Raw genomic sequence first — 25,673 nt, forward strand, 5'->3', positions numbered from 1 at the left:
AATCTCCCCACCTTCCAACCTCCTCCTGCAACCTTCTAGCCTGAACCCATCACCCTTGACCCACCCAATGTTACTGTTACCCTTCCCTCCATTATCACTGAGCCTCCCCCCCATTCCTGCGCACGGTGTAATCATCAATGTATTCATGCCATCCCTCCCCCCCGTTCCTACTCCTGTTACTATTGACATGCCCACTCTTACCCTTGAACCTCCTCACATTGAACTAACCGGTGGTGCTGAGTTCTGTTTCCCTCCATATGAAGTTGTCGATTTCCCACCCATTAATCTTGACCTTCCCCCCGACAGAATCCAATTGCCCCCATTAAATGTGACCATTCCCTCTGCTAGCCAGTACCCTCACTTTGCCCCATAGTTCCCCGATGTTGACAGCACTCATTGCTCCCTTTAGGCCCTTGCCAATTATCTTCACACTTTACTGATCTAATACACTCACTACCCCACAGCCAACAACATGCATCTTTGCCATCACCATTCATAAACTGTATGATCCACTCCACCCTCCCCTGTTCCTCAATGGGCTTGATCAACCCCACCCTTCCCTCCCCAACTACCCTCCCCTGCCCCTCCATGTAGCTTGCACCCATGCCGCTACTGCAATCTCCTGAGAAGATTCACCTTTGCTGGTGCCGAGCCTGGAGGTAAACATCCATTCCAATGTTGGTGTTAGTTTAGCGTATGAGTTGAAGAGAGAAGAGCACAGACCTGAGACTCAACAAATCCAACTGTTGCGTACCAAATTGAAACAATCATAAACCGGGTGGCACGGGAATATCGCTCGCTGTTCACTTAATTAATCTGGCAGGTAGGACTGAATTGTAACTGTGTGCAGGGTACTGAGTATTCATGTTATTCAAATGAATGGAAAGCTGCAATCCACCAGCACACTGAGGGAACCCCAGAATGCTGCAAACCCTGCTGCTGACTCAATCTCTCTAAAATATCCCGCCATCGGGAATCCAAGAAAACACCTCCTGCCTAATTATATCACCATGCATGCCAATAAATCCGCCATGGCGGGCAGCGTAAAAATACCCCAACATCTCCCTCAGATTGTACGGCACTCCCTCAGTACTGCATTGGAGTGTTAGTCTGGGTTTTTGTGTTCAAATCTCTGAAGTGGGTCTTGAACTCATAACCATTTATCTTTGAGGTAAGTGCACTGTCCACTGAGCCATGGCTGACACTCAGCTCCAGCCCTTCCACCAAATACCACAAGCATATACTGCAGTCCTGCTACAGCAAATTATGGCCCATTAACTTGCTATGCAAAAAAGAATTCTCATCTCCCCTCTGGTCCTTTTGCCAATTATCTTATATTTGTGCAATACTTAAAGATACAACAGAAAAACATCTAGAAATTGAAAATATCATAAAGAATAGTTAGCACGGATTTCAAAAGGGAATGTCATGTTTGACCAACCTGACTGAATTATTTGAAGAAGGAACAGAAAGAATAGACAAGGGTAATGTGGTATATGTAATATATTTGGATTTTCAAAAGGCCTCAATGGGGTATTGCAGTGTAAACTCATTACTAAAGTCAGAATGTGTGGAGTCAGGGGGTAAGTAGCAGAATAGACAGCAAACTGGCTACAAAACAGAAAACAGAGAGTAAGGGGTTAAAGGTAGTTACTTAGATTGGCATAATGTGGGAAGTGGTATTCCACAAGGATTGGTGCTGGGATCACTGTTGTTCACCAGTGACAGAAACTATTTGAACTCAGGAATCGGAAGAGCAACTTAAAAATTTGTGGATAACATCAAATTGGGGGGTGTAGTTAATACAGAGGAGGACCATGGCAAAATACACAGGAAGACATTAATAAACTTGCAGAATGTGTGTGCAATTGGCAAAGGAATTTCAATATAGATCAGTGTGATTTGTAGCAATTGGCAGCAAGAATAAGGTGGTCACATATTTCAAGGGGCAGAGGAGCAGACGGCTCTGGGGTTAGAGATACACAAATCACTAAAAATAGTGACACAGGTTAACAAGATCTTAAAAAACAAACAAACAGAGCATTAGGGTTACTTTATAGAGCAGAGTGCTTTAGCATACGGCCCGTGGGCCAGAATCCAGCCCGCCAAAGATTTCCATCCAGCCTGCGGATGTATTGCAGAGATGAGAAATTTCCCATTGGCTTCTTCTTCCAGACTGGCTTTTAAAAACATCGCAACTCAGTTTCACAGCTGACAGGTGCTGGAGCGGGAACAGCAGTTTCCCAACTTCGGACAGATTCAGGGTTTTCCGGCGGGCTTTAAAAATAATTGTCAGAACCTACCAGAAAGAGAGAGAGGGAGACAAAGAGAGAGATGGGAGAGAGAGGGAGAGAGAGAGAAGGGGGAACAGAGAGGGGGAGCAGAGTGAGAGAGGCGGGCAGAGAGAAAGAGGGGGACAGAGATAGAGAGAGGGAGGGGGGATAGAGAGAGGGGGAGGGGGACAGAGAGAACGGGCAAGACAGAGAGAGTGCGGGAAGGACAGAGAGAGAGGGGGGGACAGAAAGAGGGGGGACAGAGACAGAGTGGGGGGGACAGACGGAGAGAGAGAGAGGGAGGGAAGAGAGAGAGAGGGGACAGAGAGAGAGAGAGAGCAGGACAGAGAGAGAGAGGGGGGATAGAGAGAGAGAGAGAGGGGGGGATAGAGAGAGAGAGAGAGAGATGGGACTGAGAGACAGAGCTGGAGTGGGGGCAGAGAGAGAGAGAGGAAGGGGGAGAGAGAGAAGGGGTCAGAGCGAGAGGGGGGGAACAGAGAGTGAGGTGGGGAGAGAGAGAGAGGGGGGCAGAAAGAGGGGTGACAGAGAGAGGGGGGACAGAGAGAGAGGGGGTCAGAGAGAGAGGGGGTCAGAGAGAGAATGGGGGGGGAAGAGGGAGAGAGAGAGGGAGGGCAGAGAGTGGGGGACAGAGAAAGAGAGAGATAGAGTGGGGGCAGAGAGAAAGAGGCAGAGAAAGAGACAGGTGGGACAGAGCAAGGGGGGCAGCAAGAGAGAGGGGGGACAGAAAGAGAGGGGGAAGACAGACAAAGAGAGAGGTGACAGAGAGAGAAGGGGTAGAGAGAAAGAGAGAGAGAGGGGAGAACAGAGAGAGAGGGAGACAGAGAGAGATGGAGAGAGAAAGAAGGCAGAGAGATGGAGAGAGGGGGGCACAGAGGGAGAGATGGGGCAGAGAGAGGGAGCAGGATAGAGACAGAGAGGGGGGATGGAGAGAGAGGGGGGGGACAGAGGGGGTGGGGGAAAGAGAGAGAGTGCGGGGGAACAGAGGGAGAGAGTAAGGGAGGGCAGAGAGGGTGGGGGGAACAGGGAGAGAGAGATAGAGTGGGGGCAGAGAGAGAGAGAGAGAGAGAGAGGGGGGCAGAGAGAGGGAGGACAGAGAGAGAGGGACAGAGTGAGTGAGGGGGAGAGGGAGAGGTGGGACAGAGAGAAAGAGATGGGGGGGACAGAAAGAGGGGGAGACAGAGGGAGAGAGGGGGGGGGGACAGAGAGAGAGAGGGGGGGCAAGAGAGAGAGAGAGGGGGCAGAGAGAGAGAGAGGAGGGGGCAGAGACAGAGAGGGGCAGAGAGAAAGCAAGAGTGACAGAGAGAGAGAGGGGCAGAGAGAAAGGTGGGGCAGAGAGAGGGAGGACAGAGAGAGAGGGACAGAGTGAGAGGGACAGAGGGAGGGAGGGGAGAGGGAGAGGTGGGACAGAGAGAAAGAGATGGGGAGACAGAGAGAGAGTGGGACAGAGGGAGAGAGAGGGGGGACAGAGAGAGAGTGAGAGAGGGAGAGGGGGCAAGAGAGAAGGGGACAGAGAGACAAAGAGAGAGGGCACAGAGAGAGGGGGGGCAGAGAAAGAGAGTGGGCAGGATAGAGAGAGAGAGGGGGGACTGAGAGAGAGTGGGGGGTGGGGAACAGAGGGCAAGAGAGAGGGAGGGCAGAGAGAGGGGCAGAGAGAAAGTGAGAATGACAGAGAGAGAGGGGGGATAGAGAAATGTGGGGCAGAGAAAGGGGGGACAGAGAGAGAGAGAGAGACAGAAGGAGAGAGGGGGAGAGAGAGAGGTGGGACAGAAAGAGGGGGACAGAGAGAGAGAGGGGGCAAGAGAGAGAGAGGGGACAGAGAGACAAAGAGAGTGGGCACAGAGAGAGAGAGGGAGCAGAGAGAGAGGAGTGGGCAGAGAGAGAGCGAGGGGACAGAGAGAAAGAGAGGGGAGACAGAGAGGTAAGGGAGGACAGAGAGAGAGGGGAGGGGAACAGAGAGGGGGGGACAGGGTTGGGGGTACAGAGAGAGAGAGGGTGGACAGAAAGAGAGGGGACAGAGACAGAGGGAGGGGGGAACAGAGAGAGACAGAGGGACAGAGAGAGAGAGGGGGCAGAGAAACAGAGAGAGAGGGCACAGAGAGAGAAAGGGGGGGCAGAGAGAGAGAGGGCAGAGGGACAGAGAGCGAGGAGTGCAGAGAGAGAGAGGGGGAGAGAGAGAGGGGAGGCAGAGCCAGAGTGGGGGGGGTGGAAACAGAGGAAGAGAGAGAGGGAGGGCAGAGAGAGATGGGGGGACAGGGAGAGAGAGAGATAGAGTGGGGGCAGAGAGAGGGGGGCAGAGAGAGAGAGAGAACGGGAGAGAGAAATGTGGGGCAGAAATAGAGAGAGTGGGGGAGAGGTGGGACAAAGGGAGAGAGGGGGGAACAGAAAGTGAGGAGGGACAGAGAGAGGGGGGGGAGAAAGGTGGGGCAGAGAGAGGGAGAGAGGAGGGACAGAGAGAGAGAGATGGGACAGAGAGAGAGAGGGAGAGGGGGAGAAAGGTGGGACAGAGAGAGGGAGAGAGGGGGGACAGAGAGAGAGAGATGACACAGAGAGAGAGCGCGGGCAGGACAGAGAGAGAGCACGGGCAGGATCGAGAAAGAGGGAAGGGGATGGCGAAAGAGAGAGTCTTTCTTTTCTTTTTTTCTTTTGGGCCTCCTTATCTCGAGAGACAATGGATACGCGCCTGGAGGTGGTCAGTGGTTTGTGAAGCAGCGCCTGGAGTGGCTATAAAGGCCAATTCTGGAGTGACAGGCTCTTCCACAGGTGCTGCAGAGAAATTTGTTTGTTGGGGCTGTTGCACAGTTGGCTCTCCCCTTGCGCCTCTGTCTTTTTTCCTGCCAACTACTAAGTCTCTTCGACTCGCCACAATTTAGCCCTGTCTTGATGGCTGCCCGCCAGCTCTGGCGAATGCTGGCAACTGACTCCCACGACTTGTGATCAATGTCACACGATTTCATGTCGCGTTTGCAGACGTCTTTATAACGGAGACATGGACGGCCGGTGGGTCTGATACCAGTGGCGAGCTCGCTGTACAATGTGTCTTTGGGGATCCTGCCATCTTCCATGCGGCTCACATGGCCAAGCCATCTCAAGCGCCGCTGACTCAGTAGTGTGTATAAGCTGGGGGTGTTGGCCGCTTCAAGGACTTCTGTGTTGGAGATATAGTCCTGCCACCTGATGCCAAGTATTCTCCGAAGGCAGCGAAGATGGAATGAATTGAGACGTAGCTCTTGGCAGGCATACGTTGTCCAGGCCTCGCTGCCGTAGAGCAAGGTACTGAGGACACAGGCCTGATACACTCGGACTTTTGTGTTCCGTGTCAGTGCGCCATTTTCCCACACTCTCTTGGCCAGTCTGGACATAGCAGTGGAAGCCTTACCCATGCGCTTGTTGATTTCTGCATCTAGCGACAGGTTACTGGTGACAGTGGGGACAGAGAAAGAGTGGGGGGAACAGAGGGAGAGAGGGAGGACAGAGAGAGAGAGACAAGGGGAGGACAGTGAGAGAAAGGGGGGGAACAGAGAGGGGTGGACACAAAGAGCAAGGATGACATGGGGAGGACAGTGAGGGGGGGAACACAGAGAGGGGGACACAGGGAGAGAGAGAGAGACAGAGAGAGCGAAAGAGAGTGATCAAGATCACTCCTGATAGATGGACATCTGTCCGGAATACTCTGTATCACTACAAAAAGTGGGTGGGCAAACACTGACTATTTGTGCAAGCAGAAAATGCCAGCTATCTCACTAAATTAGTGTCCAGCATAGTGACGAAAAAATTAGTCAATAAATTAATCTTCTCATTTAAAGCATTTGTTGTTATTTTGATTAACAGTAAGTTAAATGTTTAATGCCTTTATCTTTCGGAAATTGTCTCACCAGCCCCCTATGTAAGCCAAAAATTGTAATGTGCCCACCCCCCCTCCCCCACATGAAAAGGTTGGACAACCCTGTTCTAGAGAGATAGAATTGAAAAGCAGTGAAGTTATGTTAAACTTTCAGAGAACCTTGGTTCGAAGACATTTGGAGCACTGCGCACAATTCCGGTCTCCACATTATAAATAAAACATGGAGAAACTGGAGAAGATGCAGAAAAGATCTACTAGAATGATATCAGACTGAGAGGTTATAACTATCAGGAAAGATTGAATAGACTGGGTCCCTTTTCTCCAGAAAAGAGAAGGCTGAGGGGAAACCTGATAGAGATCTTAAGATTTTGAAAAGATTTGATGAGGTAGGTATAAAGATGTTTCCACTTGTGGGGGAGTCCAAAACTAAGGGCCATAAATATAAGACAGTAACTAATAAATCCAATAGGGAATTCAGGAGAAACTTCTTTATCCAGAGAATGGTGGGAATGTGGAACTCACTACCAATAGGAGTGTTGAGGTGAGTCGAGATACATTTAAGGGGAAGCTAGATAAACACATGAGGGAGAAAGGATATGTTGATGGGCTTAAATGAAGAGGGATGGGAGGAGGCTCATAAACACCAGCATGGAGCAATTGGGCCGAATGGCCTGTTTCTGTGCTGTAAATACTATGTAATAATATGTGATGTGTTCTCCAACAAATGGCAAAAATTCTGGAACTAAGATGTTGATCTCAGTTAAAAAGGTGACCATGAAACCACTGGCTTGTCATAAAAACTCAACTGCTTGACTAATATTCTTTAGGGAAGGAAACCTGCTCTGGGCCTATATGTGACTCCAGTCCTGCACCAACACTGATCACTGCCCTCAGAAGTGACCTAGCAAAACATTCAGTTGTATCACATTGCAGTGGTTCAAGAAGAAGGCTCACCACCACCTTCTCAGGGATGGGCAAAAGATGCTGGCACTGCCAGCAATGCCCAATCCCAAGAATAAACAATAGAGAGAAAATTCAACAAACAGAAAATATAATCTGGGCAGTAGAATCTGACCTTTCTTATGCTCCTTTTAAATTAAAATCAACAAGAAGCACAACTCTCTATGGTCCTCGCAGGCACGTGATCTGTGAAAAGCAAGAGAGGGGGCACAAGTAGACAAGCCTAACCCGATCCCCAACCCACATTCAGACACGAGGATTCTGGAAGGGTGTCAGAAGCAGGAACCCAAACTGATTAGGTTTTAACCCCCTTCCTAGCTCCTAATAGCACTCCAACTGGAAGGGGTATATTTACTGTCCTAATGTTATAATAGGGAAATACCTGTTCACATATCCATCTGTGCCTCTCGGTCACCCCTAGTTACCCCGTGGTCTGATACTCCATGACATCATTAAAGGGCAGTGGATTGTGGGTAGCTCTCCCCATTCATGATGTCACTGACAGGAACTTTGACCTCAGAGTGGGAGTAATACACAATATGGCCACCTCCAGCCACCAGTTCTAGACCATAAACCGTAGTAACAAGGCATGACTGAGGGACACCGGGCAGGTCTATAGAGGTGTCTGTTTAAAACATTCTGGATTGTGGTGCAATTAAACTTTCCCTTTAAGGTAGGGACGATAACTCACAACCCTAGCTGGGTAAACATTTCTACCTGGTGTAATAATTACCTAATAATGACCAATACAGAACATCCCGTGTTCAATACTTGGTCTGTGCCATGCTGGCTGATCTCAGTTGGAGCAACAGCTGGGGGTCTACACCCTAGACTGGGGGAAGGGGAGGGGATGGAGGGGAGGGGTGGGGAGGGGATGGGAGGGGTGGTGGCAACCAGCCTGATCCTGATCTCTATTCAGTGACCCCTGCTGGAAAAAGCATTTGTGTGGCTATTAGCTGAAAATAAGACTGGGCTTGGCTACGATGCCTTGCATGGTTGAATAGCCTCTTCTGCTAACACACATGAACTTGGCAATATATTGGAGCGTGGGCAGCAGCCAATGACATTGTTAGTCAGTAACAATCAGGAGGGAAACGGACAAGATGGAAATGAGCCGCAGGATTCCAGTCTATATTAGAGAAGAATTGAGGTTATATTAAAGAGAATTGTATTTAAAGAGGAGCAGAGTTGCAGAGATTGTTGATACCAACAGAATGCGCAGCCATGCTAACTCACCTCTCCTCATTTCTGCCTCTCAGTGGGTTCTGCCCTGCGAAGCCCGTCATGTTGATGTGATCATTGATGAACATGATATCGCCCACTTTGAATTTTTCATTCAGGCCTCCGGCAGCATTGGTCACGATCAGAGATTCAACGCCCATCAGGTGGAAAACCCGAATGGGAAAGGTTACCTGTAAACAAACAGTGCAGCCCATCACACTCCCGGTAAGGGTGCAGTCTATTACAGTCTCTTTGTGGATAACCGTATTGACTGAAACTGTCATTTCACAAACACAACATAACTGCTGATTTCCAAATGATCTAACTCAGGCTTCAAAACCTTACACCAGACTTTTCACTGCTTTAATTTAGTCTTCTATAGCAAAGTGCACACCACAGCACTTCCCCTTTGTGCAGAGACCAAGTCAATCACAGTTGGTGGAAATCTTACCTGAGGGGTCACATGACCTGTCATATTCCTGCAACTCAGAGTATTTCTCTCACCAGAGAATGACAAAGATATCGAGTTAGCCACAAAACAGAACTATCCCAGTCTTCATTGTGACAGAGAACGGCCTCTATCAAACCGACTGGCCCTGGAGTTTTAATAAAGGGCTGTGTATGCTGGCAGGGCCCTGTTTCCATTGCTCTGTACAGCTGCAATGTATAAAGACAAGAGCAAATACTTGCAGATGGCACAGGTTAGTGAACTGAGAATGGAGAAAGAGAAGACAGATGGAGAATTAGAGCAGGGATGTAAGAAAAGGACAGATGAATGTCTACCTGGGGAACTGCACACCTGAGGCGTGTGCTACAAAATCTCACACCCAAGGATTTGTCTGCGAGAATTCAAGAGGAAGAATACTTTAGCGGGAGGTGCTTAGATCCTAAAACACTGCCCAAAGAACAAAGAGATGGAAACATTTCAGTGACTTGGTCTGCTGGGGTCTTTGCTTAGCTGGATGTTTGTTTTGTGGGTTTAAGCACTGAGTTCTCAGGTGGTGGGCTGAGGACAGTGGTTCCTCACCCAGAATACGCTCCATCTTCATTGTAAAATATGGTGTCAGTAACCTGAAGGGAGAATCTTAATGCAGCATATTTCAAGCTAATAGGATCTTTTTTACAGCACAGAACATTGAGCCTGTACTCTTCTCTTCTTAGGGAAGGTCAGCAGTTTAGTGGGAATGGGGTCGTGGGATCAGGAATTGTGTCTTCTGGATAAGATAAGCTCAATGAAAACGTTTTTTAAAAATTCTTTCAATGGATGTGGGTGTCACTGGCAAGGCCAGCATTTGTTGCCCATCCCTAATTGCCGTTGAACTGAGTGGCTTGCTAGGCCATTTCAGAGGGCATTTAAGAGTCAACCACATTGCTGTGGGTTTGGAGTCACATGTAGGCCAGACCAGGTAAGGACAGCAGATTTCCTTCCCTAAAGGACATTAGTGAACCAGATGGGTTTTTACAACAATTGATGATAGTTTCATGGCACCATTACTAAAACTAACTTTCAATTCCAGATTTGTTTAAATTAATTGCATTTATTAATTAATTGAATTTAAATTCCACCAGCTGCCGTGGTGAGATTTGAACCTGTGTCCTCAGGACATTAGCCTGGGCCTTTAAATTACTAGCCCAGTGACATTACCTCTACACCACCAAAGATAGCAGAGAAATTGGAGAAAGACAGCAGCTCAGGGTGAGGTCAGTGGGGGAGCTTGTGTGGAGGTTTAACTTGGTGGGAAAGGGAGAAGCAGCAGAGGCAACTGAACAAACGGTCTCAGTCTTAGTGATCGAAGTCCATGGGCTCTTGGCACTTGTTGTGGGAGGTGAGGGTGGAGGAGGGAGGGCAGAGGGAGTCAAGGAGATGGTTGGTAGAGCTGAAAAGAAGCTGAGAGATATCCTTTGCTGAGCACAATCATCCTGGAGTAGTGGGTGGTTTTTGCAGAAGATCAGGGACTGTTAATGATTCATGTGATCCAACCAGGTCTGGCGATAAATGGCTAAACGAGTTGTGCGGCATTTACACTCAGGTCTGCATCCCTTCAAATTGAGAGAACAGAGAGGGGACACAAGAGCATCCAATGAGAGGTGAGGAAGTTGTTGAGAAGATCAACAGCTGTGGAAATATAGTGACAAATGGAAGGCCTGACACTAAATAGTTGGGAGTTTGAAAATGGGGGAAGCTTTTATCGAGGTGGATGCAGAAGGAAGTGGGGTTGGAACGGGAGGTAGGAGGGATGGGTGTGGAACTGCTCAGAGATGGCTTTGTCTGCGATAGAGGTCGTAGGAGTTGAGAGGTCACAGGACATGGAAAGGTTAAAGGTGAGGCTATGACTATGAATAGGAGAGATTATATGGCGGGAGAGGTTTAGGGAGGACAGTTGCTCAGTGAACTCAGAAAAGAGAGGGCCAGGGGCGCAAGGATAGGGATTGAGATCAGGAAGGATGAGGAGTTGCTGAGAACAGAGGAACAGAAGTCGGCCATTCAGCCCATCAAGCCTGTTCCAGTATTCAATGGGATCATGGTTGATCTGTTCACCCACCTTGGTTCCATATCCCTTCATACCTCGAGCTAGCAAAAATTTGTCAACCTCAGATTTAAAATTATTAATTGAGTTAGCATCTACTGCTTTTTGGTGGAGAGAGTTCCACGCTTCTATCACCCTTTGTGTGAAGAAATGTTACTGAAGTTCTCTCCTAAGTGTCTGGCTCTGATTTTAAGGTTAAGTTTCTATCTACCTAGCCTATCAATTCCTTTCAAAATCCTAAAAATCTCAAACAAATCAACCCATAACCGTCTATATTTCAGGGAATACAAGTCTGGTTGATGTAATGTCTTCCCATAATTTAATCCTTGGATCCCTGGTAACATTCTAGTGAATCTGTGCTGCACTCTTCCCAAGAGTAATGTATCTTTGCTAAGGTGCAGTGCCCACAACTGTACACAGTACTCTGGATGTGATCTAACTGGGGCTTCGGATAGCTGTAGCTAAACTTCCTACTCTTTAAATTCTAGCCCTTTAGTTATAAAGGCAAATATATTGAGTTTTTGCCCTTTAAGGGTATGTACAAGTCTTGTGTTCCAAAAAATGCTTTTCTTTGCACCTCCTACTGTTCTTCCACAGTGTTTTATTTGTTCATAGTTCTGCCAAGTCTATCATGGTCAATTACTGCCTCATCCCTCCAAACTTAGCCTTAACTACATTTAAAATCTTGGTTTGTGACGCACCCTTTTCCCTCTCCAACCTATTACCAAATTCAATCATATTCGAAGATGGTCTGTGAAAACTGTCGCAAATACACTCGAGGAATGTATTACCTTTGGGACTCAAACTGTTCTGCTTTCCCCAGGCTATGTGACAATTACCAGGGGGAATTTTAACCCTTGAGCAGGACGGGTGGGAGACGGGCAGGGATGGGGTTAAAATCTCAAAAATCAGAAAGCCGCCTGGTTTTAGCGGAGGCGGGTTTGGGGACGGGCGATCAACATGCTCCAGAGGCTTCCCTCCCCACAATCTGCTGACCCCTGACCTCTGATCTCCCCTCCGGCCTATGATCTCGCCCCCATGTGAGCTCCCCCCCTCCCTCCTCTTCGGCCCTGGCGTCAGCCTTCCAGCGCAGGCCTCCCTGCCTGACAGCTGACCCACCTCTCAAGCCGGCCAAGAAACAAAGAGTTTTTAAATGAGATATTGCCGTTAAATTCCACATTTCCATGTTTTCTGGCTGCCACACCTCCCCCCTGACCCCCAGTATCCCTATAAATCCATCTGGAGGTCGGGGAAACAACTCCCACCAAAGTCTGGCATCCTTCTTTTATTCCTCAATCCCACCCATAGTGTTTCTACTGTCTGCTAACCCTCATTGGCTTTGCAGACGCCCCCCCCCCCCCCCCCCCCCGGTCATTCATAGAGTGAATAATTATGCAAATGATCTGTTTGAATGCCATTAGCCCTTGACCTTTCTGTCAGCATTTGTATCAGTTCTTAACCATTTGGATGTGACTCACACTTGCAGATATAAATTGGCCCCGCTGAGTTGAATTCAAAGAGTTAATTCTGGATCAGGTTTGATTCATACAGTTTCATTAGGTAAAGGTATTAAAGGTGACAGAACCAAGGCAGTTAGTTAAGATACAGCTCAACCAAGATCTAACTGAATGGAGGGACAGGCTCATGAGGCTGAATGGCCTGCTCCTGTTCTTAGCTACAAACTAGTGAAAGGCAAAGTCAGGACAGTTATCAGGAAGGATTTCTTCAATGCCACATGTTCCTTGCTGGTGAGATTGTGTGGGACGCCCACCCACCCAGAGTATCAGTGCTGATGCTGGACAACTTACTGAGCCCAGGTCCATCCAGATACTTTCAGCGGCTCCCGGCAGTTTTAGCAACTGTGCTTGACAACCCACTGGAGGAGGGGGTGTGGTGTGGGGGGATGTGGGGGGGTTCAGGGCAGGGCAAGGGGTTGGGGTAGGGGCAAGAGGGGAGGGGGAGACAGTGGCTGCTGCTGGAATATGGCACCCAAAATCAGGAAAGCTCGCAAACGGGAACTGTCACCAGGGACTTTTCCCCAATAAAGGGTTATGTTGCTAGCAGTAGATCATCCCCTCTGATAATTCCTGCCAAGGCCATTCAAACATTAATCCTCCATTTTGTAACCCCTAGCAACGCTGAACACTTTGATGTGAGTTATGTTCAAAATGACTGAGGTGCGAACAGCAGGATCTCTGTGACATCACTGCAGCCTCATTCATAGAATCTTCCAGCACAGAAGGAGGCCATTCGACCCATTGTGCCTGTGCTGGCTCTTTGAATGAGCTATCTAATTAGTCCCACTCCCCCAGCCCTCTGCTCTTTCCCCGTGGCCCTGCAATTTTTTTTCTCTTCAAGTATTTATCCAATTCCCTTTAGAAATTTATTATTGAATTTGCTTCCACTGCCCTTTTAGGCAGCACAATGCAGATCGTAACAAGTCAATGAGTGAAATAAATTCTCTTCATTTCCCCTCTGGTTCTTTCACCAATTACCTGAAATCTGTGTCGTCTGGTTACCGACCCTCCTGCCAGTGGAAACAGTTTCTCCCTATTTCCTAAAACCCTTCCTGATTTTGAACACCCTCATTAAATAGCCCTTTAATCGTTTCTGATCTAAGGAAGACAACCCCAGTTTCCCCAGTCCCTCCATGTAATTGTGCTTTTAACACAATAAAACATCCCCAGGAGTGTCACAGGAACACTGTTAAACAAACTTTGATACCAAGCCACATAAGGAGATATTGGTGGGAATTTAATGATGAGGCGGTGGCCCCGTCCACCAGCTGGAAAGCCGAGGGTCAGCCTGCCTCCACCAGCCCCGTTAGCCATGCTGCTATTTGGCGTGGCTCAGGCAATTAATTGGTTGCTGTGATGGCTTCCATCCCTCTGAGGCAGGATGTCCCGCCTCTAAGAGCTGCCGGCCAATCAGACGGCTGGCAGCTCTTTGGGCCCAGCAGCACCACTAGGAGCGGTGACCACTGCTGGGACTGCACCCAGTGAACCGAGCCACCTCAGAACAGGAAAGTGGGATTGGAACTCGCCTGGGCCCTGGTGATTGGTAGAGGGGCGGGGGGGGGTCGATTGAAAGGGCGGGAGGTGTGTTCCAACAGGGTCACCCCATGCTGCTGGAGAGGCCTCCATGGGACACAGGCCCGGCACCCCAGCCGGCAGGGAGGACGCCAGGTATTACTGGGTGGCTTCCTCAGATGGCAAACTGCCCATCCATCACTTGGAAAATACCAGTGGCGGCAGGAAGAGGCTCTTAAATGGCCATTAAGTGGCCACTTAAGGGCCTCAATTGGCCTAAGGGTGGGCACACTGAATCATAGAATCATAGAAAGTTTAAGGCACAGAAAGAGGTCACTTGGCCCATCATGTCTGTGCCGGCTGAAAAATGATCCACCTATTCAAATCCCACCTTCCAGCATTTGGTCTGTAGCCCTGCAGATTACAGCACTTGAGGTACATATCCAGACTCCTTTTGAATGAGTTGAAGGATTCTGCCTCAACTACCCTTCCAGGCAGTGAGTTTCAGACCCCCACCACCCTCTGGGTGAAAATGTTTTTCCTCATCTCCCCTCTAATTTTTCTACCAATCACTTTAACTCTATGCCCCCTGGTCACTGACCTCTCTGCTAAGGTGAATAGACCCTTCACCTCCACTCTATCCAGGCCCCTCACAATTTTGTACATTTCAATCAAATTTCCCCACAGCCTTCTCTGTTCCAAGGAGAACAATCCCAGCCTATCCAAACTTTCCTCACAGCTGCAATTTTCCAGTCCTGACAACATCCTTGTAAATCTCCTCTGTACCCTCTCTAGTGCAATTACATCCTTTCTGTAATGAAGTGACCAGAACTGCACACAGTACTCACGTTTTATTTATTTTATTTAGAGATACAGCACTGAAACAGGCCCTTTGGCCCACTGAGTCTGTGCCGACCAACAACCACCCATTTATACTAACCCTGCAGTAATCCCATATTCCTTACCACCTACCTACACGAGGGGCAATTTACAATGGCCAATTTACCTATCAACCTGCAAGTCTTTGGCTGTGGGAGGAAACCGGAGCACCCGGTGAAAACCCACATGGTCACAGGGAGAACATAGAACATGGAACAGTGCAGCACAGTACAGGCCCTTCGGCCCACGATGTTGTGCCGAACCTTTAACCTACTCTAAGATCAAACTAACTACCTACCCTTCATTCTACTATCATCCATGTACCTATCCAAGAGTCGCTTAAATGCCCCTAATGTATCTGCTTCTACTACCACCGCTGGCAGTGCATTCCATGCACCCACCACTCTCTGTGTAAAGAACCTACCTCTGACATCTCCCCGAAACCTTCCTCCAATCACCTTAAAATTATGCCCTCTGGTGATAGCCCTTTCCACCCTGGGAAAAAGTCTCTGGCTATCCACTCTATCTATGCCTCTCATCATCTTGTACCCCTCTATCAAGTCACCACTCATCCTTCTTCGCTCCAATGAGAAAAGCCCTAGCTCCCTCAACCTTTCTTCATAAGACATGCCCTCCAGTCCAGGCAGCATCCTGGTAAATCTCCTCTGCACCCTCTCTAAAACTTCCACATCCTTTCGATAATGAGGCGACCAGAACTGAACACAATATTCCAAGTGTGGTCGAACCAGGGCTTTATAGAGCTGCAGCATAACCTCGCGGCTCTTAAACTCAATCCCCCTGTTCATGAAAGCCAACACACCATACGCCTTCTTAACAACCCTATCAACTTGGGTGGCAACTTTGAGCGATCTATGGACATGGACCCCAAGATCCCTCTGTTCCTCCACACTACCAAGAATCCTGTCTTTAAGCCTGTATTCTGCATTCAAATTCGACCTTCCAAAATGAATCACTTCACACTTTCCCAGGTTGAACTCCATCTGCCACTTCTCAGCCCAGCTCTGCATCCTGTCAATGTCCCGTTGCAACCTACAACAGCCCTCCACACTATCCACAACTCCAGCAACCTTTGTGTCATCGGCAAACTTACTAACCCAGCCTTCCACTTCCTCATCCAAGTCATTTATAAAAATCACAAAGAGCAGAGGTCCCAGAACAGATCCCTGCGGAACACCACTGGTCACCGAGCTCCAGGCTGAATACTTTCCATCTACTACCACCCTCTGTCTTCTATGGGCCAGCCAATTTTGTATCCAGACAGCCAACTTCCCCTGTATCCCATGCCTCCTCACTTTCTGAATGAGCCTACCATGGGGAACCTTATCAAACGCCTTGCTAAAATCCATATACACCACATCCACTGCTCTTCCTTCATCAATGTGTTTTTTTTTTCAGTTAGTTAGTTAGTTTAGAGATACAGCACTGAAACAGGCCCTTCAGCCCACCAAGTCTGTGCCGACCATCAACCACCCATTTATACTTTCTTTCTTTTGGGCCTCCTTATCTCGAGAGACAATGGATACGCGCCTGGAGGTGGTCAGTGGTTTGTGAAGCAGCGCCTGGAGTGGCTATAAAGGCCAATTCTGGAGTGACAGGCTCTTCCACAGGTGCTGCAGAGAAATTTGTTTGTTGGGGCTGTTGCACAGTTGGCTCTCCCCTTGCGCCTCTGTCTTTTTTCCTGCCAACTACTAAGTCTCTTCGACTCGCCACAATTTAGCCCTGTCTTTATGGCTGCCCGCCAGCTCTGGCGAATGCTGGCAACTGACTCCCACGACTTGTGATCAATGTCACACGATTTCATGTCACGTTTGCAGACGTCTTTATAACGGAGACATGGACGGCCGGTGGGTCTGATACCAGTGGCGAGCTCGCTGTACAATGTGTCTTTGGGGATCCTGCCATCTTCCATGCGGCTCACATGGCCAAGCCATCTCAAGCGCCGCTGACTCAGTAGTGTGTATAAGCTGGGGGTGTTGGCCACTTCAAGGACTTCTGTGTTGGAGATATAGTCCTGCCACCTGATGCCAAGTATTCTCCGAAGGCAGCGAAGATGGAATGAATTGAGACGTCGCTCTTGGCTGGCATATGTTGTCCAGGCCTCGCTGCCGTAGAGCAAGGTACTGAGGACACAGGCCTGATACACTCGGACTTTTGTGTTCCGTGTCAGTGCGCCATTTTCCCACACTCTCTTGGCCAGTCTGGACATAGCAGTGGAAGCCTTACCCATGCGCTTGTTGATTTCTGCATCTAGAGACAGGTTACTGGTGATAGTTGAGCCTAGGTAGGTGAACTCTTGAACCACTTCCAGAGCGTGGTCGCCAATATTGATGGATGGAGCATTTCTGACATCCTGCCCCATGATGTTCGTTGTCTTGAGGCTGATGGTTAGGCCAAATTCATTGCAGGCAGACGCAAACCTGTCGATGAGACTCTGCAGGCATTCTTCAGTGTGAGATGTTAAAGCAGCATCGTCAGCAAAGAGGAGTTCTCTGATGAGGACTTTCCGTACTTTGGACTTCGCTCTTAGACGGGCAAGGTTGAACAACCTGCCCCCTGATCTTGTGTGGAGGAAAATTCCTTCTTCAGAGGATTTGAACGCATGTGAAAGCAGTAGGGAGAAGAAAATCCCAAAAAGAGTGGGTGCGAGAACACAGCCCTGTTTCACACCACTCAGGATAGGAAAGGGCTCTGATGAGGAGCCACCATGTTGAATTGTGCCTTTCATATTGTCATGGAATGAGGTGATGATACTTAGTAGCTTTGGTGGACATCCGATCTTTTCTAGTAGTCTGAAGAGACCACGTCTGCTGACGAGGTCAAAGGCTTTGGTGAGATCAATGAAAGCAATGTAGAGGGGCATCTGTTGTTCACGGCATTTCTCCTGTATCTGACGAAGGGAGAACAGCATGTCAATAGTCGATCTCTCTGCACGAAAGCCACACTGTGCCTCAGGGTAGACGCGCTCGGCCAGCTTCTGGAGCCTGTTCAGAGCGACTCGAGCAAAGACTTTCCCCACTATGCTGAGCAGGGAGATTCCACGGTAGTTGTTGCAGTCACCGCGGTCACCTTTGTTTTTATAGAGGGTGATGATGTTGGCATCGCGCATGTCCTGGGGTACTGCTCCCTCGTCCCAGCACAGGCATAGCAGTTCATGTAGTGCTGAGAGTATAGCAGGCTTGGCACTCTTGATTATTTCAGGGGTAATGCTGTCCTTCCCAGGGGCTTTTCCGCTGGCTAGGGAATCAATGGCATCACTGAGTTCCGATTTGGTTGGCTGTATGTCCAGCTCATCCATGACTGGTAGAGGCTGGGCTGCATTGAGGGCAGTCTCAGTGACAGCATTCTCCCTGGAGTACAGTTCTAGGTAGTGCTCAACCCAGCGGTCCATCTGTTTGCGTTGGTCAGTGATTATGTCCCCCGATTTCGATTTGAGGGGGGTGATCTTCTTGATGGTTGGCCCAAGAGCTCTCTTCATGCCATCATACATTCCTCTGATGTTTCCGGTGTCTGAGGCCAGCTGAATATGACTGCATAGGTGTTGCCAGTAGTCGTTTGCGCAACGCCTAGCTGTTCTTTGTGCAGTGCTTCTGGCTGCTTTAAGTGCTGCGGATGTTAAATCGCTGGGGGCTTTCTTGTAGTTCAACAGTGCAATGCGCTTAGCGGCTATGACAGGTTCCAGCTCTTCATTATGAGATTGAAACCAGTCTGCATTTCTCTTCGCACTTTTGCCGTAGGTGGTCAAAGCTGACTCATAGATGGCGTCTCTGATGTGGGCCCACTTGGTCTCAGCAACCCCTGTGGGAGTGTTTTGAAGGGCTGTTACAAGTGAATTTAGAAATTTTTGTAACAGCTGTGGGTGAGAAATTCTGCTCGTGTTGATGCGCGGGTGGCCCTTCTGCTTGGAATGATGCAACTTCTTTGGTCTGAGTCTAACCTTGCTGCACACCAGGGAGTGGTCGGTGTCGCAGTCCGCACTGTGGAAGCTGCGTGTGATTTGAACACTGTTTAAGGCGGCTCGCCTTGTGACAATGAGGTCTAGCTGGTGCCAACGACGTGATCTTGGGTGCCTCCATGAAACCTGGTGACAGGGTTTAGTGTGAAAGAACGAGTTGGTGATGCAGAGGTTATGATAGGTACACAACTCAAGCAGTCTCTGCCCGTTCTCATTCATCCTTCCAACGCCATAGCGCCCAAGGCAGGAGGGCCATGAGTCATGGTCGGCCCCAACCCTGGCATTAAAGTCCCCCAGCAGGAATAGGTGTTCGGTGTTGGGGATGCTGCTAATGATGTTATGGAGTTGTTCATAGAACTGGTCTTTAGCTTCAGGTGCGGAGCAGAGTGTTGGAGCATAGATGCTGAGTAGGTGTACTGGACCAGAGGTGGTGAGCAGTCGGATGGACAGTATGCGTTCCGAGCCATTTGAGGGAGGCTCTATCATGCTGAGCAAAGAGTTTCTGATGGCGAAGCCCACTCCATGCTGTCTTGGTTCTTCAGGATCCCTGCCCTGCCAGAAGAAGGTGTAGTCTTGCTCTGCTAGAGAGCCACTCGCGGGGAGGCGAGTCTCCTGAAGTGCTGCAATGTCCACATTGAATCTACTGAGCTCGTTGTTAATGATGGCGGTCTTCCGAGAATCGTTGATTTGTGTAAGGTCTTCCGACAGGCCAGGACACATAGTTCTGACGTTCCAGCTTGCAAAGCGAAGGGCTGGTACCTTCTTTCCTTTTTTCATGTTGTTTGGTGCGGTGTATCAGTCCACCTTTCGGGCAATGACCCTGAGCTCCAAGCACCCATTGAAGCAGGCAGACTGTGGCGGGACAGAACCTTATTGACCGGGGGCTGCCCGGTTTGAGGCGGGCGGTAGCTGTCCAGTGAGGTGCAATGACCTCTCCCACCGACAAAGGTAACCCGTGGCGCCCAGTTTCTACGCCAATTTATCTGGACTTATAACCCGTAACTGCTGCCTTCCGTGTTGTTTTAGTCGCTGTGAGGCAACTATGGAGTGACCTCTCCATGGCGCATGCCTGGGCAAATTTATGGAGGTTGAGAGTTGCCCAGTCGTCAAAACCCCCCTCTCGGCCTTTCTGGTGGGGTCCAAAGGAGTGCAGGACACGACGTTTGGCACCAGTATGGCTGCAGGAACTGCCGGAAACATGCCAAAGGTGACACATGACCGCCTACGGGGTTCCGCTCCGGATTTTCTGTTAGGGTTGACTCCCTTAGCCTTGGTCTCTCCCGAGACGCCCACAAGGCAGTGGGGTTGTTGGGGCCCCTACACAGGTGTAGGATGGTGCCGGTGGGAGGAGGGGATGCAAGGGGGAGGGGTAGAGGGAGGGGGTGGGGGGGGGGGTGCAGGGGAAGGGGGTGCGGGGTGAAGATGGTGCGAGGGGGGGGCGGGCTGGGACGGGGTTGTGAGGGGGTGAGCTGAGAGGGTGGAGCAGGGAAGGGGACGGGGGTGGGGGGGGGGTGGAAGGGGGGTAAAGGGGGGGGGGGAGGGGGGGTGGAATCTGGTGCAGGTAATAAGCCATTTCCTCAGTGCCCACCATCGACGTCCGGAAAGCTCATCCACGTCCTTCGGGAGGTGAAGCATCATTTGGCAGACTTAGAGGTGATTACATTTGCTAAGGGTTTTTTTTTCTGCAGTGGTTTAAATAAAGGCATGCAGCATTGCCGACAGTGCGCTGCAGATGCTCTCCGAGCCATCTCCCGCGGGCGCTTTGAAGTTGCGGCCGGGGGGGCCGTTCGTGGATGTTTTGGGTGTTCGGGGCACCTTTTCACAGGACTTCTCTCGGGTCCCGCAGCTCCTTCTTCACCTCAATGGACTTACCGCATGCCGTGGCTGCAGACACTCTGGACTGTGAAGACAGCAGGATCGGAGATTAAAGTATCGGTAGCTGTGCTCGTCAGTTTCGTCCGGATCAATTTCATTGAGAAAACAAAGAGCAGGTGTGGCTGGGGGAGGGCAGTGGGCCCAGGTAACATACACTAAACTAACTGTTAACTTTTAGATAGGGCTAAAATGAACTGATTTAAAGAGCCAGGGGAATTTAAACAGTTTAAGAGGGCAGATTGGGGGAGAAAACGTTAGGGATGGGAGCAGATGGCCATGGATAGAGTTGAACAGCAAGGGAGCTTCCTAGGGAGCTTCCAGCCCAGGAGCCATCTTGAACAAACGCCTTGCTAAAATCCATATACACCACATCCACTGCTCTTCCTTCATCAATGTGTTTTTTTTTTCAGTTAGTTAGTTAGTTTAGAGATACAGCACTGAAACAGGCCCTTCAGCCCACCAAGTCTGTGCCGACCATCAACCACCCATTTATACTAATCCTACACTAATCCCATATTCCTACCACATCCCCACCTGTCACTATATTTCCCTACCACCTACCTATACTAGGGGCAATTTATAATGGCCAATTTACCTATCAACCTGCAAGTCTTTTGGCATGTGGGAGGAAACCGGAGCACCCGGAGGAAACCCACGCAGACACAGGGAGAACTTGCAAACTCCACACAGGCAGTACCCAGAATTGAACCTGGGTCGCTGGAGCTGTGAGGCTGCAGTGCTAACCACTGCGCCGCCCCAGTTTTGTCGCATCTTCAAAGAATTCAATAAGGCTTGTGAGGCATGACCTGCCCCTCACAAAGCCATGCTTTGTGCAGGTAGTACACAGATTTGAACCTGCGTCCCTGGAGCTGTGAGGCTACGGTGCTAACCACTGCGCCACTGTGCCGCCCCAGTTGTGGCTTAAACCAATGAGTTATAAAGTTCCAGCAGAACCTCCATGCTCTTATATTCTGTACCTCGGCTAATAAAGGAAAGGATTCCATTTGCCTTCTTAACCACCCTATTGACCTGTCCTGCTACCTTCAGGGATCTGTGGACATTCACTCCAAGGTCCCTCATTTCCTCTACACTTCTCAGTATTTTTCCATTAATCATGTATTTGTGTAAAATACCAGCGGGTCGGCAACGGACTTGTCATCCTAAACGATTTCACGCCCAGCCCACTCTCTGGGGCGGGGCGGGGGGGGGCTGTAAATCCCGTCTATTGGGTCAGATGACTAAATGTTTGGGCAAAGAGGTAGATTTTAAGAAGTGTCTTGAAGGAGGAAAGCGAGGTAGAGAGGTGAGAGTTGCAGGGAGGAAATTCCGGGAGGTTGGACCTTGGCAACTGAAGGTGCGGCTGCGAATGGTGGGTCAATGAAAATCGGGGTGTGTAAGAGGCCAGAATTGGAAGAGTGCAGAGATCCCGTCGGGTATTTGAGTCTGGAAGAGATTATAGAGATGGGGGGGGGCGGGGGGGGGGTTGCAGAGTGTCGGAGGGATTTGAAAACAAGGGTGAGAATTTTATGATAAAGGAGTTGCTGGACTGTGAGCCAATGTTGGTCAGCAAGCACAGGGATGATGTGTGAGTGGGACCTTGGTGTGAGTTCGGATACAGGCAGCAGAGGTTTGGATGAGCTGATGTTTACGGAGGGTGTAAGATGAGAACTTGGTCCGTACCTTGGTAGTGCTTCCCAGAACCGGCAGAGGTGTCACTGTAAGCTCAGGGAGGGGGCCTGTATGAACAGACTGTGATCAGGTGGTGTGTGTCTCTCCCCAGTTTTTTGGCCTGACCTCCCTGCCCTTCAGCAAATAACCAATGGAAAAAGAGGGGGAAATCCTGCCTTAATACCAGCTTGAGTGGTGGTCAGGGGGGAGCAGGGAATTAGAGCCAAGGCTGATGGTGTTCTCCGACATTACAGCAGGTCCCAGGATAGTGACTGAGATGCTGTTTTTCCCCATCTTTATCTGGGGGCAAGTGATGCCAGGTGTAATCGATAGATCAGGGTGTGAATCTGGAGTGTTTCTGATTTCCCTCCTCCTCCTCACCCCAACCAGTCCCTCCCGCAGTACCGTACATTGTAACACAAAGACACACACCTCATTCATCTGGTAACCCTCGTAGAAATGGAAGCGGCCCTGCATACAGACGCACTGCTTACCACTGAGCTCCCCAAAGACCAGCTTTCCTGCATGACCTGAAACTGAAAGGATTTAAACGAGTAAGCATTAGATAGACTCCTGGTCAAACACGCCTCCCTGAAATCATGGGCAGTCTCTGGGTGGACAGTGGCCTCAACTGCCATCAGACAGGAGTGCAGTGTGGCTGCAGGTTGTGGACAGTTCATTGCACAGGTCATCCAACAAGGGGAGGCCAGTTTTGCTCTTCATTTTCTTTTCCTCTCCCTCTTTGCCTTTTGATTCTTTCTGGGTGATTTCAAAGGCAGCCCTGCAGTACCTCAGCTCTGACCATGCAGCCATCACAGGGATCAGTGACAAAGGAAAAGAGAGAACGGGCAACTCTTAACCTCCTTTCACTACCCCAGGACGTCCCAAAATGCTTTGCAGCTAATTACATACTTTGGAAGTGTCGTCACTGTTGTAATGTAGGAAACACGACAGCCAATTTATGCACAGCAAGCTCCCACAGACAGCAATGTGATAATGACCAGATAACCTGTTTTAGTGATGTTGATTGAGGGATAAATATTGGCCATGGGAACTTGGAAATCCATTTAGGATGCAGGTGAGGCCTTGGTTTAATGCCTCATTTGAAAGAGATCACAGACAGTGCAGCAACACTGGAAGTATCAGCATGGCTTTTGTGCTCAACCTTCTAACTCAGAGGCACTGACAAGAGTAAGCACCGGGCCTGGGGTGTCCTGTACACAGGATAATGTACATGAGTCCAGTAGCTCAGTATCACACCAGGCAATGAGCCAGCTCCTAGTGGGCTCGCGAGGTGCCAGTGAGGTAACCCACCATGTGTATTGTTGACCGTGCCCATTCTGCCCTCGCTGACCTGTGCTCTGCGGGAAACGTGGGATCATCTCGTATGGGAACGTGGTCTTGTTGCTGAGCAGATCAGCGAGTCCCCCGAGGCCAGAGCCACATATCACTGCTACCCTGGGGTGGGTCTTGCTCTGGGCCAGCAACCAATCAGCTGTCTCCTTATATTCATCATAGGTGTACCTGGACAGGTGAGGAAAGAAAAAAGGGTCAGACCCAGAATTAAGTGGAACATCACTGGCTTCTCTTCACTGCCCTCAGCTAGATCTTTAACCTGTTTTTTTTTTCTTGAATTTTGTTCTCTTCCAGATGAGGGATATTAGTGCTGATGGAAATTTTCCCACTGCAGACACCCAGGGCCACCATAATACACTCCCAGGACAGGTACAGCATGGGTTAGATACAGAGTAAAGCTCCCTCTACACTGTCCCCATCAAACACTCTCAGGACAGGTACAGCATGGGTAAGACACAGAGTAAAGCTCCCTCTACACTGTCCCCATCAAACTCTCCCAGGACAGGTACAGCACTGAAACAAAACAAAAAGTGCTGAAAGAACATCAGAACAATTCTGATGAAAGGTCAGAGACCTGAAACGTTAACTCTGCTTCTCTCTCCACAGATGCTGCCAGACCTGCTGAGTATTTCCAGCACTTATTTGTTTTGTTTCAGAATTCCAGCATCTGCAGTATTTTGCTTTCATTTTAGGTACAGCATGGGGTTGGCTGCTTCCTAATTGAGACCACTGCTGGGTGTACAAGACTCTGCTGCAGGGAGAGAGAGGCAGAGACTGAAAGGAAGATTTTTCCACTTATGCTGTCAACAAGGGAAAAAAACAGGAAGACAAAGGAACGGAAAGCTCTTCTGTGAGTTTCGTTTAACATTGCAGTCTTTTTGTATTTGATTGTTGGAGGGGGGAAAGAAGAGGAAGGTAGAAGACCTAGGGTGGTGCTGCCTGTCTCAATCGGGGGCTCCTGTGTCGTTACCATCGAATTGGGCGCTCCCTCCACACCCCAACCACTTGGCCTGGGGCAGTGGGAGCTGCCTGGGTGAAGAGACTTTATTGTTATTTGATAACATCTGGAAAGTGTGTGACTGGGTGGTTTCAGCTGTCCCAGGTGAAGACATCACCCCCCGCCCCTCCAACCAGAAGACCAGCGATAAGACTGCTCTGTCATTCTGCAGCTGCTAAAGATTGATTCCTCTTGGCCTTCCTCTCCCTCAGCCTCTTCCCCTTTGCCTCGGACTCCTTACATTATCAATTTATTCTTATATTTGATAACTGTTCTTCTCCTCTCTCTCAACACACTGTGGGTGTAACTCTTCTGCCCCATGGCTTCTCAGTCCTCTCCGGTGGCGGGATCGTCCTATGCTGCAGCAGCAGCTGCTGCGGCCGTTCCTGTTGCCCCGTCACCTTTCAAGCTTTTGACAACAAAGCATTGGGTGAAAAGTTACACCCACTCAAATATGACAATTGAGGCCCCACGGCCATTGTTGCAGCCACATAAATGTACGGGAAAGCAGTGTTTTTCCTGAGGACTGAGCAGATGGCTTCCCTGGCCCTGAGTAAGGGGCTCACAGTGGGTGGGACCTTCCTGCCAGCGGACCCTCTGGGGGCCAATTTGCAGCGAGTAAATCAAACGTCCCACCCTTCATTCCCAGTGAGCTCCTCCTTCCCCACCTGCACCATCTGGGGGAAGCGAGGTCGGCTAGGAACAGACGAAGCACTTGAGGAATATAAAGACAGTCGGAAGGAACTTAAGCAAGGAGTCAGGAGGGCTAAAAGGGGTCATGAAAAGTCATTGGCAAACAGGATTAAGGAAAATCTCAAGGCTTTTTATACATATATAAAGAGCAAGAGGGTAAATAGGGAAAGGGTTGGCCCACTCAAGGACAGAGATGGGAATCTATGTGTGGAGCCAGAGGAAATGGGCGAGGTGCTAAATGAGTACTTTGCATCAGTATTCACCAAAGAGAAGGACTTAGTGGATGATGAGCCTAGGGAAGGGAGTGCAGATAGTCTCAGTCATCTCATTATCAAAAAGGAGGAGGTGTTGGGTGTCCT

At 49.5% G+C, this 25,673-nt stretch overlaps 1 protein-coding gene across 1 annotated transcript in view; it reads right to left on the reverse strand.

Moving 5' to 3' along the window:
* The window catches only part of pnp6 (purine nucleoside phosphorylase 6), a 100,327-nt gene that overhangs the window by 25,723 nt on the left and 48,931 nt on the right, over positions 1-25,673 (reverse strand). The window contains exons 2-4 of the mRNA XM_068049814.1: positions 23,623-23,792; positions 22,701-22,804; positions 8,332-8,507 (exon numbers count right to left, since the gene is read on the reverse strand). Coding sequence (XP_067905915.1) covers positions 8,332-8,507; positions 22,701-22,804; positions 23,623-23,792 — 450 coding nt within the window. The remainder of the gene's footprint in view (positions 1-8,331; positions 8,508-22,700; positions 22,805-23,622; positions 23,793-25,673) is intronic.

This window comes from Heterodontus francisci, chromosome 17, assembly GCF_036365525.1.
Source record: "Heterodontus francisci isolate sHetFra1 chromosome 17, sHetFra1.hap1, whole genome shotgun sequence".
In the NCBI taxonomy this organism is placed as follows: Eukaryota; Metazoa; Chordata; class Chondrichthyes; order Heterodontiformes; family Heterodontidae; genus Heterodontus; species Heterodontus francisci.